The sequence below is a fragment of the Nycticebus coucang genome, chromosome 8 (genome assembly GCF_027406575.1).
Source record: "Nycticebus coucang isolate mNycCou1 chromosome 8, mNycCou1.pri, whole genome shotgun sequence".
Taxonomy (NCBI): domain Eukaryota; kingdom Metazoa; phylum Chordata; class Mammalia; order Primates; family Lorisidae; genus Nycticebus; species Nycticebus coucang.
Genome location: NC_069787.1, coordinates 74,719,422 through 74,741,503, shown reverse-complemented (window position 1 = coordinate 74,741,503; position 22,082 = coordinate 74,719,422). Strand labels below are relative to the sequence as shown.

At 41.9% G+C, this 22,082-nt stretch overlaps 1 protein-coding gene across 4 annotated transcripts in view; it reads right to left on the bottom strand.

Moving 5' to 3' along the window:
- The window catches only part of TGFBR2 (transforming growth factor beta receptor 2), an 85,057-nt gene that overhangs the window by 3,225 nt on the left and 59,750 nt on the right, over positions 1 to 22,082 (bottom strand). For all 4 annotated transcript variants that reach the window (XM_053598930.1, XM_053598932.1, XM_053598933.1 and 1 more), the window contains 3 exons: positions 17,459 to 18,258; positions 15,650 to 15,791; positions 2,248 to 2,375 (listed from right to left, as the gene is read on the bottom strand). In XM_053598930.1, coding sequence (XP_053454905.1) covers positions 2,248 to 2,375; positions 15,650 to 15,791; positions 17,459 to 18,258 — 1,070 coding nt within the window. The remainder of the gene's footprint in view (positions 1 to 2,247; positions 2,376 to 15,649; positions 15,792 to 17,458; positions 18,259 to 22,082) is intronic.

Here is a 22,082-nt window from a genome sequence, read left to right as displayed (position 1 = left end):
GACCTGTATCTGTCCTTATACCATCATACACAGCGGTTTCTCTGCCCTAAAAATCCTTTGTCCTCTACCTGTTCATCCCTCTCTCTGCCAGCCCCCAAATTCTTGGAAACTACTGGTCTTTCACTGTTTTTGTAGTTTTTAACTTTTCCACAGTGTCACATAGTTGGATCATGTGACTTTAACATAGCTGTATACCCCACTCAGGGAGGTGCATAGATGTTAGCCCAGTTTCATTTTGTAAAATCTATGTTTTCTGGAGTGATTCATTAGCAGCTTCTCAGTGCTGCCAAGTATGGCCTCCGCAATGTCCATTCCTCTCCAACAAATGAGGCTGGACCTAGTAAACTGTTGTCTCTGTGGGTCAGGTGTGCTTGACGACAGTCCATTTCATAGGGTTCACCCTAACCCTAAAAAAGTCCTAGCCAATGAACCCATCTGGGAACTCCTGCCTAGGAAAGTGGTGAGAATTTTCTATTACTGGCTTAGATTTTATTTTGCATTGCAAATATTTTTGTTACCATTTCAAGTCCTTTTGGGGAATAAAGTAGGCAGGAGTTAAATAGATATTCTGGTAAGTGGAAGTGATCAACACTGCTAACAGTGATCCCTTATATCGGTGGCCAAGGTGGGACAGATAAATCCCAACACTGCTTGGGAGATCTGGCCCTTTCCCTGCATGTCTTCTAATAAACAACTTTCCCCACACACCTAGCAGTCTCTCTCTCTCTCCTCACCTTGGGAGTTCATGATGTTGAATTAATTGTATAATTCACCTAAATGACAGTATTGATTGATGGCCCTGTTAAAAGTAGAGTGTTATTGTTGGTATACAAGTAACATTTATTTTATTCTGGCATTGTAATTACAGGCAGTAAATTAAATTAAATATTAAGCATTAACTTGAAATCAATAGGGCAACAAATCTCATTATAAGAAAAATGTATTATGCAAATTCTTTCCAGAATTTTATCATTATGAATAATGGCTTCATTACAAGAACTGTACAGCTGAGAAGGTAACAGAGTTTGAAAGAAACATAACACTTTAGCACTTGGTGATTTCAGAGTTTGTGCAAAATGGTCTTGCATTTTTAGAATCGGAGAGGATTTATCCAAAATCTGGAGAAGTCCCTGACCCAACACAGTGTGGTTCACTGCCGCCACCTCCTCACCCCGACTTTATTAAGGTCTGTCCACTGAAGTGGCTCTGGGCCAGGGCTGGCACAGACCAGGCTTCCTGCTCCATTTGTCTTCCCGATTGCGCCAGATTTGTTGTTTCTGTTTCTTATCTGAACTTGCCTTGCCCTTAGGAAAACCTACAACTTAGCCTCAGCTTTCACGGATGAGGGAATTCTTCCAAAAGAGGCAATAAAAGGTTTTAGTCAGTAGAAAGAACAGTTTTGTCAGTGAGCTATGAGTACACTGTTCTCTCTCATTCTTTACGCAGGGTCCTTTCCTGGGTGTGTCAGACCTAGGGACAGTTCCTTCTCACAACCTATTATGTTTTTCTTTTTCTCTGACCATTGCCATTATAAGTCCCCCTAAAAATCTGGATAGGCCTCCTACTGCCTTGCTTTGCAGCCTTAGCTACCATTTCTTGAAAAGAAAAAATAAGAAGCCATTACGATGTTCCCAACAACCATGTTTCCCTTTCCTTCACTGGCATTTTCCTCTTCTTTGCTTTCCTTCATTCCAGAGTGAGGAGCTGACCGCCTCTTTCCCACGCATACACACGCAGGCCTCTCCCAAGTCTGTGTGCACAGCCTGCAAACACCTGTGCACGGCCCTCTGCATGCCGCAGTCACTTCTCAGTCCAGCTGCCTGACAAACCTAGCTTGTTTCACATCTGCTAAGTATTTCCTTCCGGAGATGAAGATTCCCAGCAGAAAACATTTGGAATCCATAGAGAATGAAACGCACTCCCCATGTGAAGGCATGGGGGTGAGTAGCAGAGGCTGCAAGAAAAAATATTTTGACCCCAAACCAAGAGGACTTGGAAAACATGACAAAGGTCCTTCAGATGATTATTCAGGAGGTCACTTTCAATGTGGTACATACCTGCTGGTTGAAACTTAGGATAATAGCATCGTCCACTTTATTGACTTTTTTCAATAAACAAAACCTAACAGGGTCATAGATCACAAAGGGACCTGCCTTCAGATTTAAGTGCAATATCCCAGAATTCTTTCTCTCCTAAAAGGCAGCTTGGAATGAATCCTTCTCACCCTAAGAAACAGTCGCTCCTTACCTGGTGGTTGAGCCAGAAGCTGGGAATTTCTGGTCGTCCTCGGTCTCTCAACACGTTGTCCTTCATGCTCTCCACACAGGGATGCTCCCTCACCTTGGAACCGAATGGAGGCTCATAATCTTTTACTTCTAAGAAGAAAGCAGGCAAACATGGGGACATTGAGAGTGGTGTGTGCAGCTGAGGGAAATGAGTGTGGTGGAGATGCCTGGCTGGGTAGCACGGGGCACTGAGTCTCAAAATACATCTGTGGTTACTCGAAGGGCAACTTTTAACAACACTGGAATCAAAAAAGAAGGAAAGAGTGGCCAAGCAAAGAGCTGGAAAGTATTCAATGAATGACTATTGAGTGCTCACTGTGTGCTGGGAACCATGCCAATAGCTGGGTACAGAGTGGACAGCAAGGCGGACAGGGTCACAGAGCTTACATTCTGATGCAGGCATTCTGTACAGGGCCACATTGCCCCAAAGGGGTGAAACTCGTTCTTGGAAAGTAAAAAAATTTTACGTATTACAATGGTTTGTGGCCCTCTAAAGCCCCATAATACATGAACAGACTTACTATGTGATATTAAACTTCATGAGGATATCCAGCCATAAATGGAATGCCATTCTGGCACATGGCACAGCATGGAGGAACCGTGAGGCCATTATGCTGAGTGAGGTAAGCCAGACATAAGGACAAACGATTGTCCTTATGTGTACGATTGCACTTACAGGAGATGCTTTGGACAGGAAAATTCAAGAGACAGGTGGTTGCCCAGGAATTGGAAAAAGGGGAGGGGGGGAGTGTTAGTAGTTATTCTTCTATGGATTAAGAGTCTGGGGAAATGAAATTTATGAAAACATGGAAAATAGAGAAGGTTGTATGACATTGCAAAGGTGCTTAATGTCAGAAAAATGAACACTTAAAGTCACTTAAAATGGCTCAGATGGGTAATTTTCTAATATGTATATTTTACTACAGAAAAAAAAATCAAGGGTAGAAGTAATTAGGCAAAAAATTATCTACAAAGGCCCCTTACAATAGCACAGATGAAAAAAGGGTTGAGAAGTGCTGTTTTAGTGAGATAATGGACGGGACAGAGTAACTATAATATCAATAGGCAAAATTCCAACATGATAATGTTTCCTTTTTTTTTTTTAAGACAAAGTCTCACTTTGTGACCCTGGGTAAAGTGCCGTGATGTCATAGATCACAGCAACCTCAAGCTCTTGGGCTCAAACAGTCCTCTTGCCTCAGCTTCCTAAGTAGCTGGGGCTATAGGCACCAGCCACAATGCCAGCTATTTTTAGAGACGGGGTCTTATTCTAGCTTAGGCTGGTCTCAAACTCCTGAGCTCAGGCAATCCACGTGCCTGGGCCTCCCAGAGTGCTGGGATTACAGGCATGAGCCACAACAATATTTCTTCAATGATACGTGCTATAAAGAAAATAATAAGGATGTAGTAACCCTTCACTAGGGCTTTGGGTTTCAACTAAGGTCAATTTTTTCATAGAAACTTCCTTGAATATCCTTCAAATCATTCTTGGTTAGAAGTGCGGGGTAGAGGTCTATTTTAGCACATGTCCTATTATAATAGATTCACCTGCTTATTTGTATCACTCAAATAAACTGTGAGTATCTGGGGGCAGAGTAAGTGTCCCTTTCTCACACTTGCATTTCTAATGCTAAGGACAAGGGCCTTGGACAAAAGCCTTCCTAGGCAGCAGGCTCTCAGTAAATGCTCTGTGAGTAAATGAATGAATGAGTGAATGAATCTTCAATCTTTCCCAAAGTAGCCGTGCATAAACTCTGAATGAATATTCAATCAATACACTAATGTAAATGAGCAGGCTAATATACAGGCCAATGGAACACAGGGCCATTTAAAAGATAGAAAACATCCCCATAGTAAAACATGACTGGGCTGGAAGGAGAGAATAAACTGGATTCAACATTTTTCTCCCAGGTAAGTAGGATCTTTGGCCTTAGCTTCAGAATAATCTTGTTTAATGAGTAAAATGTTCAATAATTTGCACTTCCAGGCTAAGAATTGAAGAAGCTTTCATGGCAAAATGACTCATTAAAATGGGATGTGTTGTTTTTGTTCGTTTGTTTTCTGTTTTCCCATCTCTCAGAACCCTAATTACATATTTATCTTCCTCAGCCTCACCCAAATAGAAGAGCTGCCAGGATATTTTCTTGTTTAGTTGTTTTAAATACAGGGAAATTCTGATGAAGGCCTTCCATCACACTGAGACAGGGACAAACTAGCCTCTGTGTGTCCACTTCTGCAGCAAGTGACCAAGCACTTAATCCACCTTGTTCATGGGTTCAGATCTGAATTTTGATTTGCCTAATATTTATGCATCTTATTTCTTTCTCCCCTTCCCTATTTCCATCAGACTGTAATTTGCTAAGGCCTGAGGTACAGGCCAAGTTTTGTCCTTCAATTCCCTGCTCAGTGCCTAAAACTACCTTACCCATACATAGTAGGCATTGAATAAATGTGAGTTGGGCTGAATTCAAGCAAAAGCAGATAACTGGGATACAGCTCTGATTCCCAGGAAGGATTTACTCTGTCCTTCTTCTTCTCCTCTATAAAATGAATAAACTGAGCTGAACAACCTCCATGTTCCTCTGCAGCAGTGGTTCTCAACCTTCCTAATGCCCTGACCCTTTAATACAGCTCCTTGTGTTGTGGTGACCCCCAACTATAAATTTATTTTCATTGCTACTTCATAACTATAATTTTGCTACTGTTATGAATTGTAATAAAAATATCTGACATGCAGGAGACCCCCCCAAAGGGGTCATGACCCCTTTTATTTTGTAATCTAATCTAATCTAATAAAATAAGATGATCTTTTCGTAGTGCTGCACCCTGAAGTGTGTGTGATAGGATAGGATAGGATAGGGTTTGTATATGATACATATTGCTCCTTGGCTAATGTACAGTTCACAGACACTCCATTCACAACTGTTTTGGCTGCTGTAGTGGTTGGTGCTGGCCTAGGTCCCCTCTACCAAGCCAAGACCGGCAGACCCTAGCTGCCACAAGTGTTATGTCATAAGAGCTTATACCTTCACCCTTCTGAGGGATGACCCTTGGCTGCTGATGGGAGCTGCCTAGTCTGGAGATTCCTGGACATGACACAGCCGCATCTCCAGGGACAGCCTGTAGCCAATAACAAACTAAGAGTTGGAAGTTTAGCAGTCCAACCCTGTCAGCTCTTGGTGAGATAACTCTGTGGTGCACTGCACACTCTAGAGCTTCCTGTGAGATCAGGCTGAGGCTAGACTTCTCTGCAAACTACCAGTTTGCTTAACTCCTTGCATGCTCCTTCCTGCTTCTCTTACTTCCTCGTCCTGAGACCTTATCCTTGTCATTGCACAAAAATCTTTGTGTCAGACTCAACTTCTAACAAAGCTGGCCAAGACATCTGCCAAGGAAATGCTTTCTCCCAGGTCTCTGTCTCAGCTAATCTGCACCACTTGACTATGGCTGCAAAGCCACCCTGAGGAAGACTTGATGTAGCCCCTTCCTCAGAGGCCGAAAGCACTCAACCAGGAAGAGCACTCAGAACTGCACACTGTATTACTGTTACTCTAGTGAAACTTTTTTGCCTTTTTTAGGAAGGGTTCATGCTTTCTCCTTTCATCAAGCATTTCAGAGAGTTGTTTCTCCCCCCACCATCAACAATTCCCATAGCCACGCTCAGAAGTGAAGGGGAGGCCATGAGCACTGTAAGAGGAAGGAAACTCTGGAGTCAGAACCAATCCCAGCTGTCCATCTCAGGGCTGATAATCTTTGAAAACAAAGAAAATTTCCATTGTTAACATTATAATCCAAAGCCAATTCATTAGAAATCACATAAGTCACAGTTTTAATGTTAATTTTGTAAATTTCTGTGTGGACCAAAGCAGGTTTCTATGAGGAATGGGAAAAGATGACACTGGGCACATTTCTATTTAAAGGAAAAATACTGAGGGCTCCTGGAAGGGGAAAAAGAAAAGACAAAGGCCATATTCCTTTCCCAGAGCAGAAAGATTTGTAAATGGATTACTTCCTATTTTTCCTAAACCCTTGGGAAGTTGTGAGGTTCCCTAGTATGCCCAAGGGATATGAGGCCTGCTTCCCGTCTTTGACTTGTGGGGGATTTCATAGAAGAGGGAGGTCAAGGTTAGTCTGAAAGGCACTGCGAGGGACTGACTCCTTGAGCAGCACTGGGAAGATCTGTGAATCCTTTGCCTCCTAGCTTTAAAGGAGACAAATATGAAAAATCATCATTTGACCCAAACTAGCATACTCCAGTCCCGTAATATTAAAAGTAGTTTTTCAGATTAGAAGTGGGGTGGAGATTTCCAGTGTGTGTGTGTTGCAAGCTGACCTTTCTTTAACTGCTGGGAAATGTCTTATTTAATATACATATACATATATATATTCTAAAATAGCTACATACATGCTTTCTTTCTTTTTTTTTCTATTATGGATTCTTGCAATTCTTCTTCCTTTGCCCTGCTCCCTCATTTTGGATATTCTACTCTCACCACTATTTTTCTCATGCCCTGTAATGTGTGCAAGGACGACTCACTGCTCGGCAGTGCCATATACATGTGCCTCTCGGTCTACAGATCTGATGTTTGATTGCAGCAATCAGGCAGCACTGCTTATTTTTCTTCTTGTGGCAGATAAGGGCAACATCATTCTCGGGGTTTCCCTTAGGACTGGAAGGATAACCATTTACAGACATTCTGCTGGAGGCCATTCCCTCCGGGAGGGCCTTTCCTAGCTGGTCCTTAGTTATTCTTAGTATCCCTCAGAACATTGTGGGTACTGGCTTTGACTCAGCAGAAGAAGGTGTCCAGACACCTGGGTGGAAGCCTGAACCTGGAGAGGAGGCTAGGGCAGGAAGCCTTCCACCAGCTGGGCAGGGACTGATGATCCTTCCCAGGACGAGATCTCTCACCTGGAGAGCCAGATGGTCCTGGAGAAAAGGACAGAGTTGGTGACCAGTCACTAGCTGGTGGCTTAACTCTTTGCAATTCCAACTTTTTCCTCACAGTTTCAGACAGCTAGAACCTGAGATGCTTAATCCACTTTGGCAAAATTATTGCCTACAAACTCCATATCTTTTACCACTATTTATTTTCATATTGGTGCTTAAAATATTTTGATTTTAGAAAATACACGTGATTAAAACTATGCAATTAATAAATGTGGATAGAGAAAAGCAAATCTCTCTGGCACTCCTAACCCCTAGTCTCTTTCACAGAAGTGGCTTAGGTTGAATTGCAGAATTTAAAAGAGACTGAAATTTTTCCTTTAATATTTATAAATGAGCACTTCTCAATTTTTTTTTTTTTTTTTTATAAAAGACCAAGTGTTTTGCCCTCAATTGATTGAAGATAAAGGCTTTGTCAAAACACAATGATTACAAGAAATGGATTACAAGAAAAGTGAATTCCACTTGGGTGTGGTGGTAACATCAATTTGCAATTAAAATTACTAACCACCTACTCTCAGATTCTATCCTCTCATACTGAAAATTTGAAACAAATAGTTCAAGGACTAGCATCTTCCACAGACCATACTTGGAGGAGCATCGTTCTAAGTATTTCACAAGAAATGTGAGTTGTATCTTGCCAGAGGAAAAAGAATGCAAGTTATTACATGTCTTTTAAGGGTTTCAAATGAGTCAGACAGAGAATGTTGAAGAACAGTCAATTTACAGTTTAGAAAACTGAGGCCCAAAGGGTACACTGGATTCCGGAAAAAACAGTTAGAATTACACACCGTATTACTGTTAATCTGAAGACACTGCCTTCCCTTTTTAGAATGCTTTCATGCTTTCTGATCTCCGCCAAGCACTTCAGCGAGTTCTTTCCCCCAACCATAGCAAGGACAGCTGAGTTTGTTTCTCGCCACCTTGGTGAGCCCTCCCATCATATAATCTCGAGAAGGGGAAATTTACAGGATCTGCTGGATAGTTGTGATTTGTAATTTCTAAACAAGCTTTGCAAAAAGCTACATATTAGAGAGCAGCCCTCTCCTTAGCAGCTATTATTTGCCCACCTGGAACCCACGCACTGTCCTTTCTGGGTTTAGGGAAGTAGATGAGACTGGTACTGGTGGGGGATGGGCGTGAATAAAAATGTGTCTTTGTAACCACAGGCCCTAGGCCAGGCCATGGCCCGCCATAGGGGTAATGCAACATTTTCTAGAGTTCCTCTCTGTGTGTGTGTTCAAATGATGCCCAGTCTCAGGCCTCCCTCTGTGAAGAATTGCAGAGAAAGCAAGTGAAGGGGTAAGCAGGTTGAGACCAGAAAGAGGGCTATACTTGGCTAACCTATAATAAGAACTGCCTTTAAAATAATCTGGATTTGCCTCTAGGAAAAAAGAGAAAAGCTTGAAGAATAAGACTGAATACAGTGCTTAAAAAAAAAAAGTGCTAACAATATGCATTATAATTAGGGGCACTATTTTGTTGCTTTTACCCTGGCTCCTTCATAAAGTAGGTATTAGGACTTGGAATAGAGATGCCAAGACCTGGGGCCTCAGTTTCCACGTCCACAAAATGAGAACCGTCTCACATGCTTCCTGCCACTCTTCGGCACAATGCTCCAGGGCCCCGCACAGCCCCTGCATCTTCCTGCACCTCTGGCCCAGCTGCAGGGGGCAGGTGGGGAGTTCTGGGGAGTTCACCCTCCTAACATGGCCCCTCTACTAAAGACCGAGGGGAGTTGGAAGATAGACCCCAGTTTCCTTTGAGCCAGGTGGTATCTGCTGCACTCGCTTACAGCCCTGTTGGCCATGGTGGTAACCCTCTTGATAACCTCTTCACTGGCTTCCTTCCCCTTCCTGACTCATTTCCCCATTCCGTTGCTGGCATTTCCTGTGATCTCTTCCCAAACAAATGATCTGCCCTCAAATCCTCCGTCTAGGGTCTGGGGCACCCAGCCCAAGGCAGATGCCCACGCAGCAGACTTACTTAACAAAGCAAGTTCTTCTCTCACCCACAGACTGCTTCCCAAGCTAGGCGTGCTGAGGCCAAACACCTCAGTCTTTCCCTGAGTGCCCCAAACAATATCTTTTCTAAGAAACCTCCTTAATTCACTGCTTGAGAACGACTTTCTCTTCCTTCTGTCTCCTTTACCCTCCTGCCTCTCGCTGCAAGCCTTTTCTCTGGTGGAAGCCACACACAACTGCCCGGCGCTGGCAGCTTCTTAGTTTCTCTTGGGAGGCTCTTAAGAGAAACTGTGCTTGTCTCTCTCCCCATTTTCTGCAACACTCAGAGGGCAGGTCTCTGGGACAGCAATGCTATTCCTCTGAAAGGCAGCATCTGGTGCACAGCTGTTGTTTTGATTGTAGTTCCAACTTAACAGAGCAGCAAAACTGTCGACGGTTTCCCCCAAAGCAGTAAGTACCCTTGAGTCTTCTTAGCTGCTTTCGAAATTGTGCTCCCTTGAAATCCAGGAAGATGAAGTGCTTCGTCCAATCCTGGCCTCTCCTCCACCTTCTCTCCAATCCCTACCTTTCCCCCCCTTTCTCTCTGCAACCCCCTTTCTGTTCTTTTTGATTCATTTGCACTTCTTGTCCATACAGCAGCTAGCTGACAAGAGGCTAAGGAGCCATTTTTGGGTGACTCCGTTCAACCCTTGCTCAGCTGGCCGCCGGGTGTCGGCTGCTATTCAAAGGCCTCAATGGCCAGGGATTTGGAAGCTGGTTTGCTTGTGGGCTGGTGTTGGCTGGGGATGACGTGAGTATTGAGCCTGCTGTGTTCACCAAAGGGGGCCCTGAGCAGAACCTCCCACACACCACACATACACTTGCAGAAACAGCAGACAAACTGAAGCCTGGGACAGAGATTTCTTTGTAAAAGAGAACCAGTCTCCAGGTCTGTCCTTGCCTTGCTGAATGGCAATTTCATGACTTTGCTCCTGCTTCATAAAACAGTAACACACCAATAACTTTCTTCTTTCTTGTTCTTTCTTCAAACAACTCTGAAAGACTTATTTTCTTGTTTTTTTTTTTTTTTTAATTCTTTCAGAGTGTTAAAGCATCTAAAATAACACCCTCTATCATTATCTAATTCTTACATCTGCTTTATTTTTCTCTCTAAAATCATCATACCCATCCCCCCATTATGATATTATGCGTCTATTTTTTCACTATCTGTCCTTCTGGATTATTAGCCCTTCACTAGATCCCTGGTCCCTTGAGAAAGACACTTATTTTTAAACTACCATATCTCTGCATTTTGAATAATGGCTGCCACACAAGGGATACCGAATAAGTATTTTCTGAGTGAATGAATGAATATATCTTCCAAGAAGTAAGAATAAAGGAGTTATCTAAAATTTTAAAGCACTGATACTGTGACATGCTATAGATAATCTTGGGCTTCTGTTAAGAAGGATTTACCCAGAGAAGTGAGGCCGTCACTGGATGTTCCTTAAGTGTGTGATAACCTTGCCACATCTTCTAGAAGGGCTTCACATCAATTGCCAGGATACACAGAGTAGCTCTGACTACCCCATTCATAATAATAATGGAAATCATTGATACTGTTTTTTAAATATGATGACTCATTGCTCAGGCCAGCATTATACCAGGATTGTTAAGGCCCAGGGGCTATATACACTCAGACAACAGGGCTTTGATTCCTGGCTGTACAACTTTCCCACATCCTGAAGCCTCAGTGTTCTCAACTGTAAAATGAGGTTAATAACAGCACACACTTCAAAGAGGTCTTAGCACATTAAATGAATTCATCTATGAAGCAATGGTGGTTATAATTCTTCTGTGGCTTTCTCCATCTGGACCAAACCCACTTCCAATAGGAAGCCTTTCTCTTTTGGCCACTCTCTTCACCTGCTGTAACCTGCCTCTTGAGCTCCACAGTGGAATTTCATGCAAAATGAAGCTGTGCCACTAGGCTCCAGAAGGGTGCCACTGTCATCTGTTTACATTTTCTCACCTGAAGCATCTCCAGTATGTGCTGATTTGCCCCATTTCCCCTTGCTACCTTGCATACTAGAGAGGCCAGCTGATAAAGAGGTAACTCAAAAGGAGACCCTTGAGTCTGACTTTTCCTTCAAGAGCTGTCTTAACCCCTCCTCCCTGACCCTAGCAGTTCACCCCCTTTAGAGGGTCTCACCATTCATTCCCTGTGTCCACTGCCTTCCCTTGCTGAGGCATTTATCACAACTGAATTTCACTTGCCTGTTTAAAAAGTCTATGTCAGAGCCAGTAAATAGCATGACACAAAGCCCAGAGGTGAGACCTAGATGACATTCACCATGATGAATGGAGAACAAGAAAATGGTGTTGAGATGAGCCTAGAGCTGAGCCATGAGAAGAGTTTAGACTCAATCCTAAGGACTGAATGGAGTCACTCATAGGCAGGAGAGGTGGGTTTTCACATTCTTCCATGAAATCTTCTGTCCTCTAATGTTTGGTATCCTATTTCATTCAGTTAGAGCATGTGCTACTTAGAACCTTTAGAACCTTTTTTTTTTTTTTTTTTTTCAAGTAGGGAGTAATGTAATGCTGACATCCAAGAAAGTAAAAGAAATAGTCACTTCTGCAGCAGCTTATTAACAACTGATAACAGATAGAGGTTAACATTTCAGAGCTTAAAAGAAAAGCATCAATACAATTATTGACCCCTTTACTATACAAAGGGGTGCTGTCTCCATAGTACCAATGACTGGCACCCTAAGAAATGCAAGCACCCACAGCCACCCTCCTTCCAGGGGCAGATCCTCTACAGTTATCACATAGATCAGCCACATCATCCCTGAAGACCCAGATCCAGCGATCTTCCTGCACATAGCAGAGGGGCACTGCCCCTCCTGAGCAGGCTTCTAATGAGGTGCTTGGCAGGTGTCTCAGTGCACCAAATCACGGGCCTTCCAGGGCACAGGAGGACCCCAGAGCCACGACCCTGTAAGCCCACACAGAGCTAGAACATACAGAAATGACCCTGACATCTGCTTCTCTTCACTGTCCACATAGTTGTGACATAAAATATTGACCTGTGTAATTCCTCGTTCTAAGGTAAGCACATTCCACACTCCCTTTTTTGAAATGAGACTGCTAGTACAAAGCAAGAAGTATAACAAAAACCGTGTGTATTTCAAAGCACAGAAAAGAAGTTTAAACTTACAGAAGAAACTTCCACATCCCTCCCCCTTCCTTAAACTTCACAAATTAAATTCTAATCCCAACTAAAGGGATATGTTATCTCTTTTATTTGTAAGGTAAAAAACGTACTTGCCTGTAAATTTTTTTTTAAAGGAGAAAAATCGAATATCAATTTCTAGTTGACAAAAAGTTTCTTCAGGTCAAGACCTGTCCTTCCTTCTGTGTGTCTCCCACACTTGGAGGAGATGCACCTGCCTCTAGGCTTCTTGTGCTTTCCGAAGGATTTCTTGAATGTGCAAGAAAAATCTCTCAGACTAGGAGTAAAAAAATCTGTAATATTTTAAAGACCTATCCAAAAGGAACAAAAAACATGGATGCATTTAAGAGAAGAAGCTTGCTATATAGAGCTCATACACTTAACCAAGTGAAGGGCTTTGTGTGAAGTGAGGATGAATAAGTGATTTAGGTGTCTGCAGCTAGGAAGAAACAGCATTGCGGCTTATGATCAAACAAAATGAGAACCAGGATGGCCTCTTTCCGGTTTTCTCATAGCCATCTGTTCTTATCCTAAAGGTTATGAAAGATTTTTTTGAGACTAGCTGAACAAACCAGAGCCTGTTCCTTCCTTGGGAAACCTTGTTTATACTGCATCCGTTTTTAGACCTTGTAAAAGTTGGTGAACTTGCTTCTTCCCATTAGCCTAAATTCTTCCATACTCAGCAAATATCAACAGGAAAAGGGTTTAGTCATTGATAACAATGAAAGCAGGGAGCTCACCTAGGGCCTTAATAAGCTGGCTGCTCTGACAGATAGGAAGACAGAGACACAATCTCCAGCTCATGTTTATAGAATAACAAGTTTGAAAGGATAGGAGAAGAGGCTGAAATCGAGGTAAATTTATTCTGACACAACTCATACCCGTCTAAAGATTCATTTTGGAACTGTCAAAGCTTTCAAGCAGAAAATTATTCTCAGTGGCTGAAACTTGGTTAAACAAATTTCACTATGCAAGGAAAAACAAAGTTACTTTTGGAAGTGTTATTGGGGAAGAAATCTCAGGCAGGAAACTAGGAAATAACAGAGTCAGCCAGATAAGAAGTGCCATCCACATGAAGGGGCCCAGGAAAATAAGTGATGGTTCAGCAAGGTGCAGGCTGGAAGGAAGTGAGCTGGACACACACCCCAAAGAGTTGGCTAAACATGTTCTGAATGGGTTGAAGAATCAGAGCCAGCCATGCTGCCAGCTAAATCTGCCTTGTACAAAACTCTGGGTAGTTTGGTCTCATAACTAAAGCTGGCGGAATTTAAGCAACAACATAAACAGTGACGACATCAGATACCCAAAGAATAAAATAACTTTCAAAATTCCATAGTGACCTAAATACTTAATAAATAAATGACAAGGGTTTGTGAGAGAAGGGACAGATACTCCTTACAGTAAAATGCCTATTAAATATAGAATGAATAAGAAAAATATAAAATCTTCATTAAGTAAACATTTCATTAATAACTGCTATAGGCAAAGAATTATTGTTGCATCTTCAAATTAATGGGTAAAATTATAAAAAGTCCTTACCTTTACTAAGGAGGTGTTCAGTATTTTTAGAAACAGATCAAAGGCATATATTACATTAGTTACATATAGACAAATACTTTCTTTACAGGGAAGAAACCTGGCTGATCCCATTGTAATGGAATGATCAAATTTAACATCAGGAATCAGACATCTTGTATCCCTGATTGAAGGGCACACTGTCTTTTGTGTGGTATTCTTGCTCAAAATAAGTAATCTCAACCTAATCATGAGAAAACATCAGGGAAACCCAAAGTGAAAGGCAGTCTATAAAACAACTGGCCTAAACTTTGACAAGTGTCAAGGTCATAAGAAATGAAAAACAGACTAAGGGACCATCACAAGGTGAAGGAGACTAAGAAGATACACATGTATGTCAATGTGGGATCTTGGAATAGATCTGATTCTAGAAAAGGACATTATTGGGGACTTGGAAGTGCAAATAAGGTCTATAGATTAATTAAGAGCATTGTACCAGTGTTAATTCCTGTTTTTGATAGCTGCACTATGGTTTAGGTTGGCTGTTAATGCTGGAGGAAGCTGGGTTAAGAGTATAAGGGAACTCTGTACTATTTTTGCAACATTTCTATAAATTTAAATAAAATTGATGCAAAACAAAAAGTTAAAAATAGAATTGGGGTTAACATGGCTTCATTTATCAGCCAGTCAGGACCAAGTTGGGATGTGTGCATTTCTCAGGTGAGACCTAAGACCCAGATGGAAACTACTGATGGGAGTGTCAAAGAAAGACACAGTACTGTAGACCTCAGCCACTCTAAACCTCCTGGACAAGCAGGGAACAATACTCTGGAGACCAAGAGTCTTGCTCCTGCACCCCAGGTATTGCCAATCCTTATCTATACTGTGTTCTCATGGTCAGTAGTAGTAATAGCCTCTAACAATGAGCCTCTAATAATGAAAAGGATGCTGTGTGCAACTTGCAGAGAAGATATAACAGAGGGAATCTGAGAAGACCCACTAATATTTTCAGGGAGAAATGACTTGAAAACAGAAAAATAAAGTAGGTGGCTGACGTTGGGGAAAAAAGATCAAACCAGATGACCATCTTTGGTTTGCAGAGAAAAAGCAGGAAAAGAGTAAGTCTCCCAATCAGTCATGGAAACTTAACCAGTGAGAGGATGGCCTTCCTCAATAGCCTGTGTACTAGCTTTTTCAAGGTACCAGCTAGGACCCAAACAAAGACAGCAAACTATTCTGCTTGTTCTATCCAGCAAAAGAAAGTCCATAAAAGTAAATTTTGAATCAAATCCCTTTCCCAGACCTTATAATTTGTAAATACCTTAAAATACAAAAACAAAAGTCAGATGCTTATCTAAATATTATCCAGTTGATAAATAGAGATAATTCCTATAAAGATCAGTAGTGCTTATCTCTTGCCAGACATTTAAATACCTTCGGAGAGATGGGTCAAGAGAAGAGTAATTACATAAAACGTGGTGAAAAGAGATATAAAGCTGTATGCTCCAAACGTGGTTTTTTCAGCTTAAAAATCCTAGGCTCTTTAACATAATCCCAAATAATTCTAGAATGGTTGTACAGGGATAGTACCAGATCTGGAAAAGCTCTTACTGTGGAGTTAACTGTTTTGTCATCCTTGGAATCATACTGAAGGCAAATAACATGATATTATTTTGAGGACGAGTCCACCACTAAACCAGCATGCGTGGCCTGTACATACCTCCCACTGCGTTACAGCGAGATGTCATTTCCCAGAGCACCAGAGCCATGGAGTACACATCGGTCTGCTTGAAGGACTCAACATTCTCCAAATTCATTCTGGATTCTAGGACTTCTGGAGCCATGTATCTTGCAGTTCCCACCTATAGCAAAGATAAACAGTGAGGCCCTTCATTTAATGCCAGCTCCATTTTGCTTACACAATATAGCTGACGCTTGTTCTTGCAGGTGCAGATGATCTCCTGGAAAATCACAATCCTGTGTTAAATAAAGGGAACTGCACAGAAAGGTACAGCATAAATGGTTATTAAAAAAAAACATGTTCTCTCCCTGAAAACCCTCTAAAGACTATAATTAAAGCATGCCAAAAATAAGGAAGTACCATGCCCCAGAGTCACCTTATCTAAGCTCCAAGACATGTGTTATCACATTTTTCAATAACATCCTTAGAGATAACCTGGGAGACAATATTTGTGATATTTCAGATGTTTATTTTTGCTTTTGCTCATTAATTACTTTTTCATTCCTGAAACTCCAAGACTTATGCTAAAAATAAAAAATGTCATCAGTTTTGATCAGTTAAGGACTGAATCTTAATCTTTGTTTTCCCCAAGGCACACTCCATTGTGTCAAGGATGTAGTATGATTTCATAAAATTTTCTCTACAAGATTACATTGTAGCAAAGTATTTCCACAGTAAAAAAACCAAACCTGGATCACTTTATGATTTTGGTGGGTGTGCCATACTGTGTTATTTTGCCTTTTAGGCCTGTACTAATCTCTGTGACTGATAACACAAAAACATGGGATCCATAGAACAAAGAAAAAAATATATATGTATTTCTAGGGAATGGATCACTTAAATATTTGATATTGCAGTATGTATAAATCAACTAAATAACAATAAAGTCTACCTTCCCAAAGGTCTAAGAAAGGCCAAGAGAGTTGATTTATCATCCCAAGGAATGCTTCTTATTGGCATGTACCAGAAGAAATTTTTCTTTCTAACAGGTCATTGCATGACTCATTACTCTGGCACATCAGTCGCTCTGTGTTTCAATGTGTTTACCTCAACACTGCAGGTGCTGCCATGCACACAGGGGGCTTAGGTAGGGGTGACCGAACACTTCAGAAGTATGCCCTGCCACCTGGCTAGAGAAAACAATGGTGCCCTGGATGGAGGACACTGCGAAAATGCAAGGCCTATCATTTATAAAGATGTCTGGTATGTCCAATCACTTTCCAATAGTTCCTTAGCCAAAAAGATTTCCATTTTAATCTGCAAGATTGCTTCACAAGTGGAATTGCTCGCTCGCTCACTCAACAAATACCAATGGGTTACTTTCACACGTCAAGGTATGACACCATCTATCTCAGGTGACCAGATGGAGATTTGGACTTCAGTGAGATTGCCCTCTGGAGTGGCATGAAGAAACTAATATCACTACCAATAGTATAGAGTAGAAAGGGCTGAGTACAACCACAAGAAGGAAAAAATAGAGATAAATTACTAGCAGTATTTGAAGCAAAGAAAAAACATTTGCAAATGGAATAGAAATGAACACTGACTCAGGGAGAAAAATCTCTCTCCTGATGTGAAGACAGGAGGAGAAACGCTGTCCATTAGCAGAAGTACCAAGGCAGGAGGGAGTGGAGTCTGCCCCAGGTAGACTTGGTACTTTGGCCAGATTCGCTTGTACTGGTGTCCAGGGGACAGGGCTACTTGGGACAAGAGGCAGCAGATATAGATTAGGAGGTGGAGTGAGGCCAGGCTCAATAAAAAGGGGATCTAGCACCAGCTCTAACTTACCTGCCCACTGTTAGCCAGGTCATCCACGGACAGGGTAGGGTCCAGACGCAGGGAAAGGCCAAAGTCACATAGACAGCAGGTCAGGTCATTTTTCACGAGGATGTTGGAGCTCTTGAGGTCCCTGTGCACGATGGGCATCTTGGGGCGCCCGCACGGGGTGTGGTCACTGTGGAGGTGAGCGATGCCCCGGGCCAGAGAACTGCCCAGCTTTCGCAGGTCCTCCCAGCTGACCACGTGCCGCATGAGGTACTCCTGCAGGTTGCCCTTGGCATGGAAGGCGGTGATCAGCCAGTACTGTTTCCCCAGCTCTGTCTTCCTCTCCTCAGCTGTCAGGAACTGGAGGATGTTCTCATGCTTCAGGTTGATGTCTGAGAAGATGTCCTTCTCCGTCTTCCAAGAGGCATATTCCTCATAGGGGAAGATCTTGACTGCCACCGTCTCAAACTGCTCGGAAGTGTTCTGCTTCAGCTTGGCTTTGTAGACCTCGGCGAAGCGACCTTTCCCCACCAGGGTGTCCAGCTCGATGGGCAGCAGCTCCGTGTTGTGGTTGATGTTGTTGGCACATGTGGAGCTGATGTCAGAGCGGTCATCTTCCAGAATGATGGCACAGTTATCACTGAAGTCCATGAGTTTCTGTGGCTTGGTGCTTTCCCAGGAAGGACTCAGTTTCTGCTGCCGGTTAACGCGGTAGCAGTAGAAGATGATGATGACAGCTATGGCGATTACCAGCGGCGGCAGGAGGCTGACACCTGTCACTTGGAATATGACTTGTAACAAGTCAGGATTGCTGGTGTTATAGTCTGATGGGGAAACAAAATGAGAGGAGGAGCTGTGTTCAGTTGGGTAAACACTATCAGGAAATGGGTCCATGTCTTACGCATCTACCCAGTCATCCTCGCCTCTGGCCATCCTTTCCTATTCTTCCCCCAACCTCCGGCTTAAATGTCACTTCCTATGGAAAGCCTAGGAAAACTTGGAAAAATGTCTTATTTTGTATTTTCTCATAACACCCAATAGCTTTCCTATGTAACAGTGCAGCAACATTTAAACTATGTAACTCTACTTATTGGTTTCATACCTGTCTTTCCTCTCTCCAGCCCTGGCAGACTGGGAATTCCACACTGGCAGGGAGTGTGTCTTTCTTTGTTACGACACTTAGCACATAGCAGGTCCTCAATATCATTGAATAAAGAGACAAAGCATCTGCTGAGTGTTACCTGAGCTCGAGGCATTGCAGGATGCATTGGGCGTATAGAAGGAACAATACAGCTCCTGCCTTTAGAAAGCTGGCATATATGGCATCTGATAAAAACAGAGAGATGGCCACAGTTCTGCCACAGTGTTTGCTTCGTTCCAAACTCCCACTTATACTGCTCTGATGGGCATCCAGCCTACCCTGACACTTCAGGTCTGGACATATGGGTGGTGGGGAGAGGAGTCTGTGGAAAAGGTCCCTTGCAAAGTCAGTTGTCTTATAACTATTCAATATTCCTCTTTTCAGGGTACACCCAAGTTGAAATTTCACGGAACTGAAATATTTAATAGCAATAATGGAAACATTGCTACAGAGGCGGAGGTGTTAAAGACAGCAATGCAGTTCATGTTATGACTTGGAACACTGAAACAGGCCCCTGTGGGTTGACGGCAGTGAGTCCTTATCACCAGCTTCTAAGTTCAATGTCCTGTGTATCAAACTTTGGTTCATGTGCTAGCCTTGCTGGCTCTCGTTAAATAGTTTTCTTCTTGGGAAGAAGACATGAATATAAATGTACAATGGAGATAGCAAAAGGCATTCATAGTTTAATGAGAGCTTGTGCTGGGTTGCTTCCACTGGACAAGAATGCCCGAATTTTATTACTTAACACCCGTGTCATCCACCTGCCCTCAGAGGCACCTATTACCAGGCCCCAAGCTCAGAGGCCAGATTCATTCATTAAATCACTGCTGAGTGCATGATGGGCATGGTACTGCCCTCAGAGAGTACCCAGTGGAGGAGTCAGGGCATGTACACAAACGCCCAGCAGGGACTGGCATCTGGGATGGCAGCTAAATGTGTGGTGCAACCTATGTGGAGGTGGGGCGTGGAAAAGGTAAGAGAAATGTTAAAGGTGTAGTGACAAGGGCTGATTTTGAGCTGGTCTTTAAAGAATAGAAAAAGTCCATTCAGGGCAGAAAGAGTGTTCTGTTGAGGAGAAAGAACATACGATTTATCTGAGAAGGAGCAATTCCCCCAAGATGACTACTCTGCACAGGGGGACAGAAAAGAAAAGGTTGGGAAAGTGATATGAAGCCAGATCTCATTTCAGAGATACCCAATTATAAGTTTTCACCGACTGAAGGTGTTTGAGGAAAAAAAACAAAAGAGCGATGAGGTGAAGTCCAGGTGGAATGAGATAACCATAATTTCTCGAAGGGAACCTGTAAATCTACACGGTATTTGATACCACCACTTAACAAAACAGTGAGGAATAAGGGTCATACATGTCAGTCTGGAATGTTCAGGTTTAATATGATTCACCACTTGTTCTTAAGGTAAGTCTGAGTGGAAATGGAAAATGCTACTGAAAAATATATATATATATGTTCTGGATGAAAATCTTAGGTCTTAAGTCAATTTGATGTCACTAAAACTAGAAAAGAAACCACAAAACATTAGAATTTCAGCAATTAAGAGAAAAATTTCACCATTTGGGAGAAAGGTATATGAAGATATTTTAAAAATATAGGGAAAGCGCTAAAATTTAGGTTGGAACATAGAAAGGGGAGGACTAGAGGCAGAAGTGGCAGTGGGACAAAGCCATTACAGAAAAATTGTAATGCAAAAGAAAAAAATGCTCTTGTGGAGATGGACACATGGTCCCTATTGTCCTGCAAAGTACAGAGCTAGAGAGCAAACTCAGGGGACAGATGAAATCACGTTCAAGCGCAATAATAGACCACAATGTTCCTCCCTGAAACTCTACCTCTGTTATCTGAAGTATCCAATGAATGTGTTTGCTTGAAGAACTCACTTGTTTCAATTGAGTAAATAACCCTAACCCTAACCATGTCTGTAACTATAGGAAATGTCTTATAATCGTAAATCAGTTTGATTATCTGATTGATTGCTTCTCTCATGACAAAGTCAGGTAATGGCCAGGTCTGTTCTGATCACCATGATACACTCAGCAACTGGCACAGAATGGGGCAATTTATAGGATTCAACAAGTGTTTATTTTAGAAGTTGAATGTCACATTATTTATGTAGAATAATATTCTTCAGATTTTTTACACTCTGTAGCGGGATTTGGCAAACTATGGCTCAAAGACCTATCGCCTGTTTTTGTACAGTCTTGTGACCCAAGAACACATATTACAAGGGTATATGTGAAACTTGGTAAACGGTCTGTAAAGCTAGTGAATGATGCCCCATGATTATATCAATGTACACAGCTATGATTTAATAAAAAAAAATAAATAAATAAAAATAGAAGGAAAAAAAAGAACTTAACCGAATTTGAAGAGAATTCACTTGGTCCAATAGGAATGTGCTTTTTCACATATGAGGAAACGTAATCAGAAAATATTAAGTATTAACTAAACAATTACTTAGTTGTGTTTCCAATTTATTAGAACATCCAAATGGTTTGTTCATTTAGCACAATAGTTTTATTTTATAATTTCTAGCCCATGTAGGAAAAGGGTCCTCCATGTTTATCTTCCTTTTGAGGGTAAGGGAAACAACATAAACAAAAATCCCCTGAAGTTCATGTGTGGCACTGACTGAAACAGATTTTAGAAATCCCCAGTTCAATGTCAGAAACCAAAGATCTACTTTCCCCTTAAATTTCCTGTGATTTCTTTTTGAAAACCTACAAGTAAAACTTTCAGGGGGAGGAATTATTGAATAACATCTGTCAATCAGGAAACTTCAAAGAGGTGGTGAAAACCCCTAACAATAACAAACTAGGCTGGAAGGAAGCTTTGGGATGTGGCTTTATCTAAACAGGAGCCACCCACACCCTCTCACAGGATTAACCCTTGGGCTGCTACCAGAAAAACCAACAGCTGTAGGTGTAAGTGGTATAGGTACATGCTGGCAACTCCTTTTAGAGAAGAACAAGAGGCATTTCTTTTTACCAATTCCCAATTACAGTGAAATTCATAAACTGAACCTTTATTATATACCTGGCTCTGTGCTAAGGATTTTACGTAACATGTAAATTTAATTGACAGAAAAACTCTATGATGTCGAAACTGCTGTTATTATAAACCCTATCTGACTGATAAGATAGTTGAAGATTAGACAGCTTAAGTAATTTCCCAAGATTACAGATTTAGGCAACAGCAAAGCTGATATTTGAAATTAGCTCTATCTCACTGGAGAGACCTCTGATCTTAACCCCACGCCTAATTTCTAAATGTCATATTGTCAAGTGTACACAGCCAATTGAGAATGACTTTGTATATGTTCTCAATTTGAGAAAGTCGTTTTCTATATTGGGCGGGGTTTTGACTAAGTGATTTTAGAGCCATCTAATGAATGATATTGGCAATTTGTGGATAATGTGTCTAAAGAGGTATATTCTGGGTGTGAGGACTATCTTCTTTGGTTTTAACTAAGACGTGCAGTTTAGTAATGTCC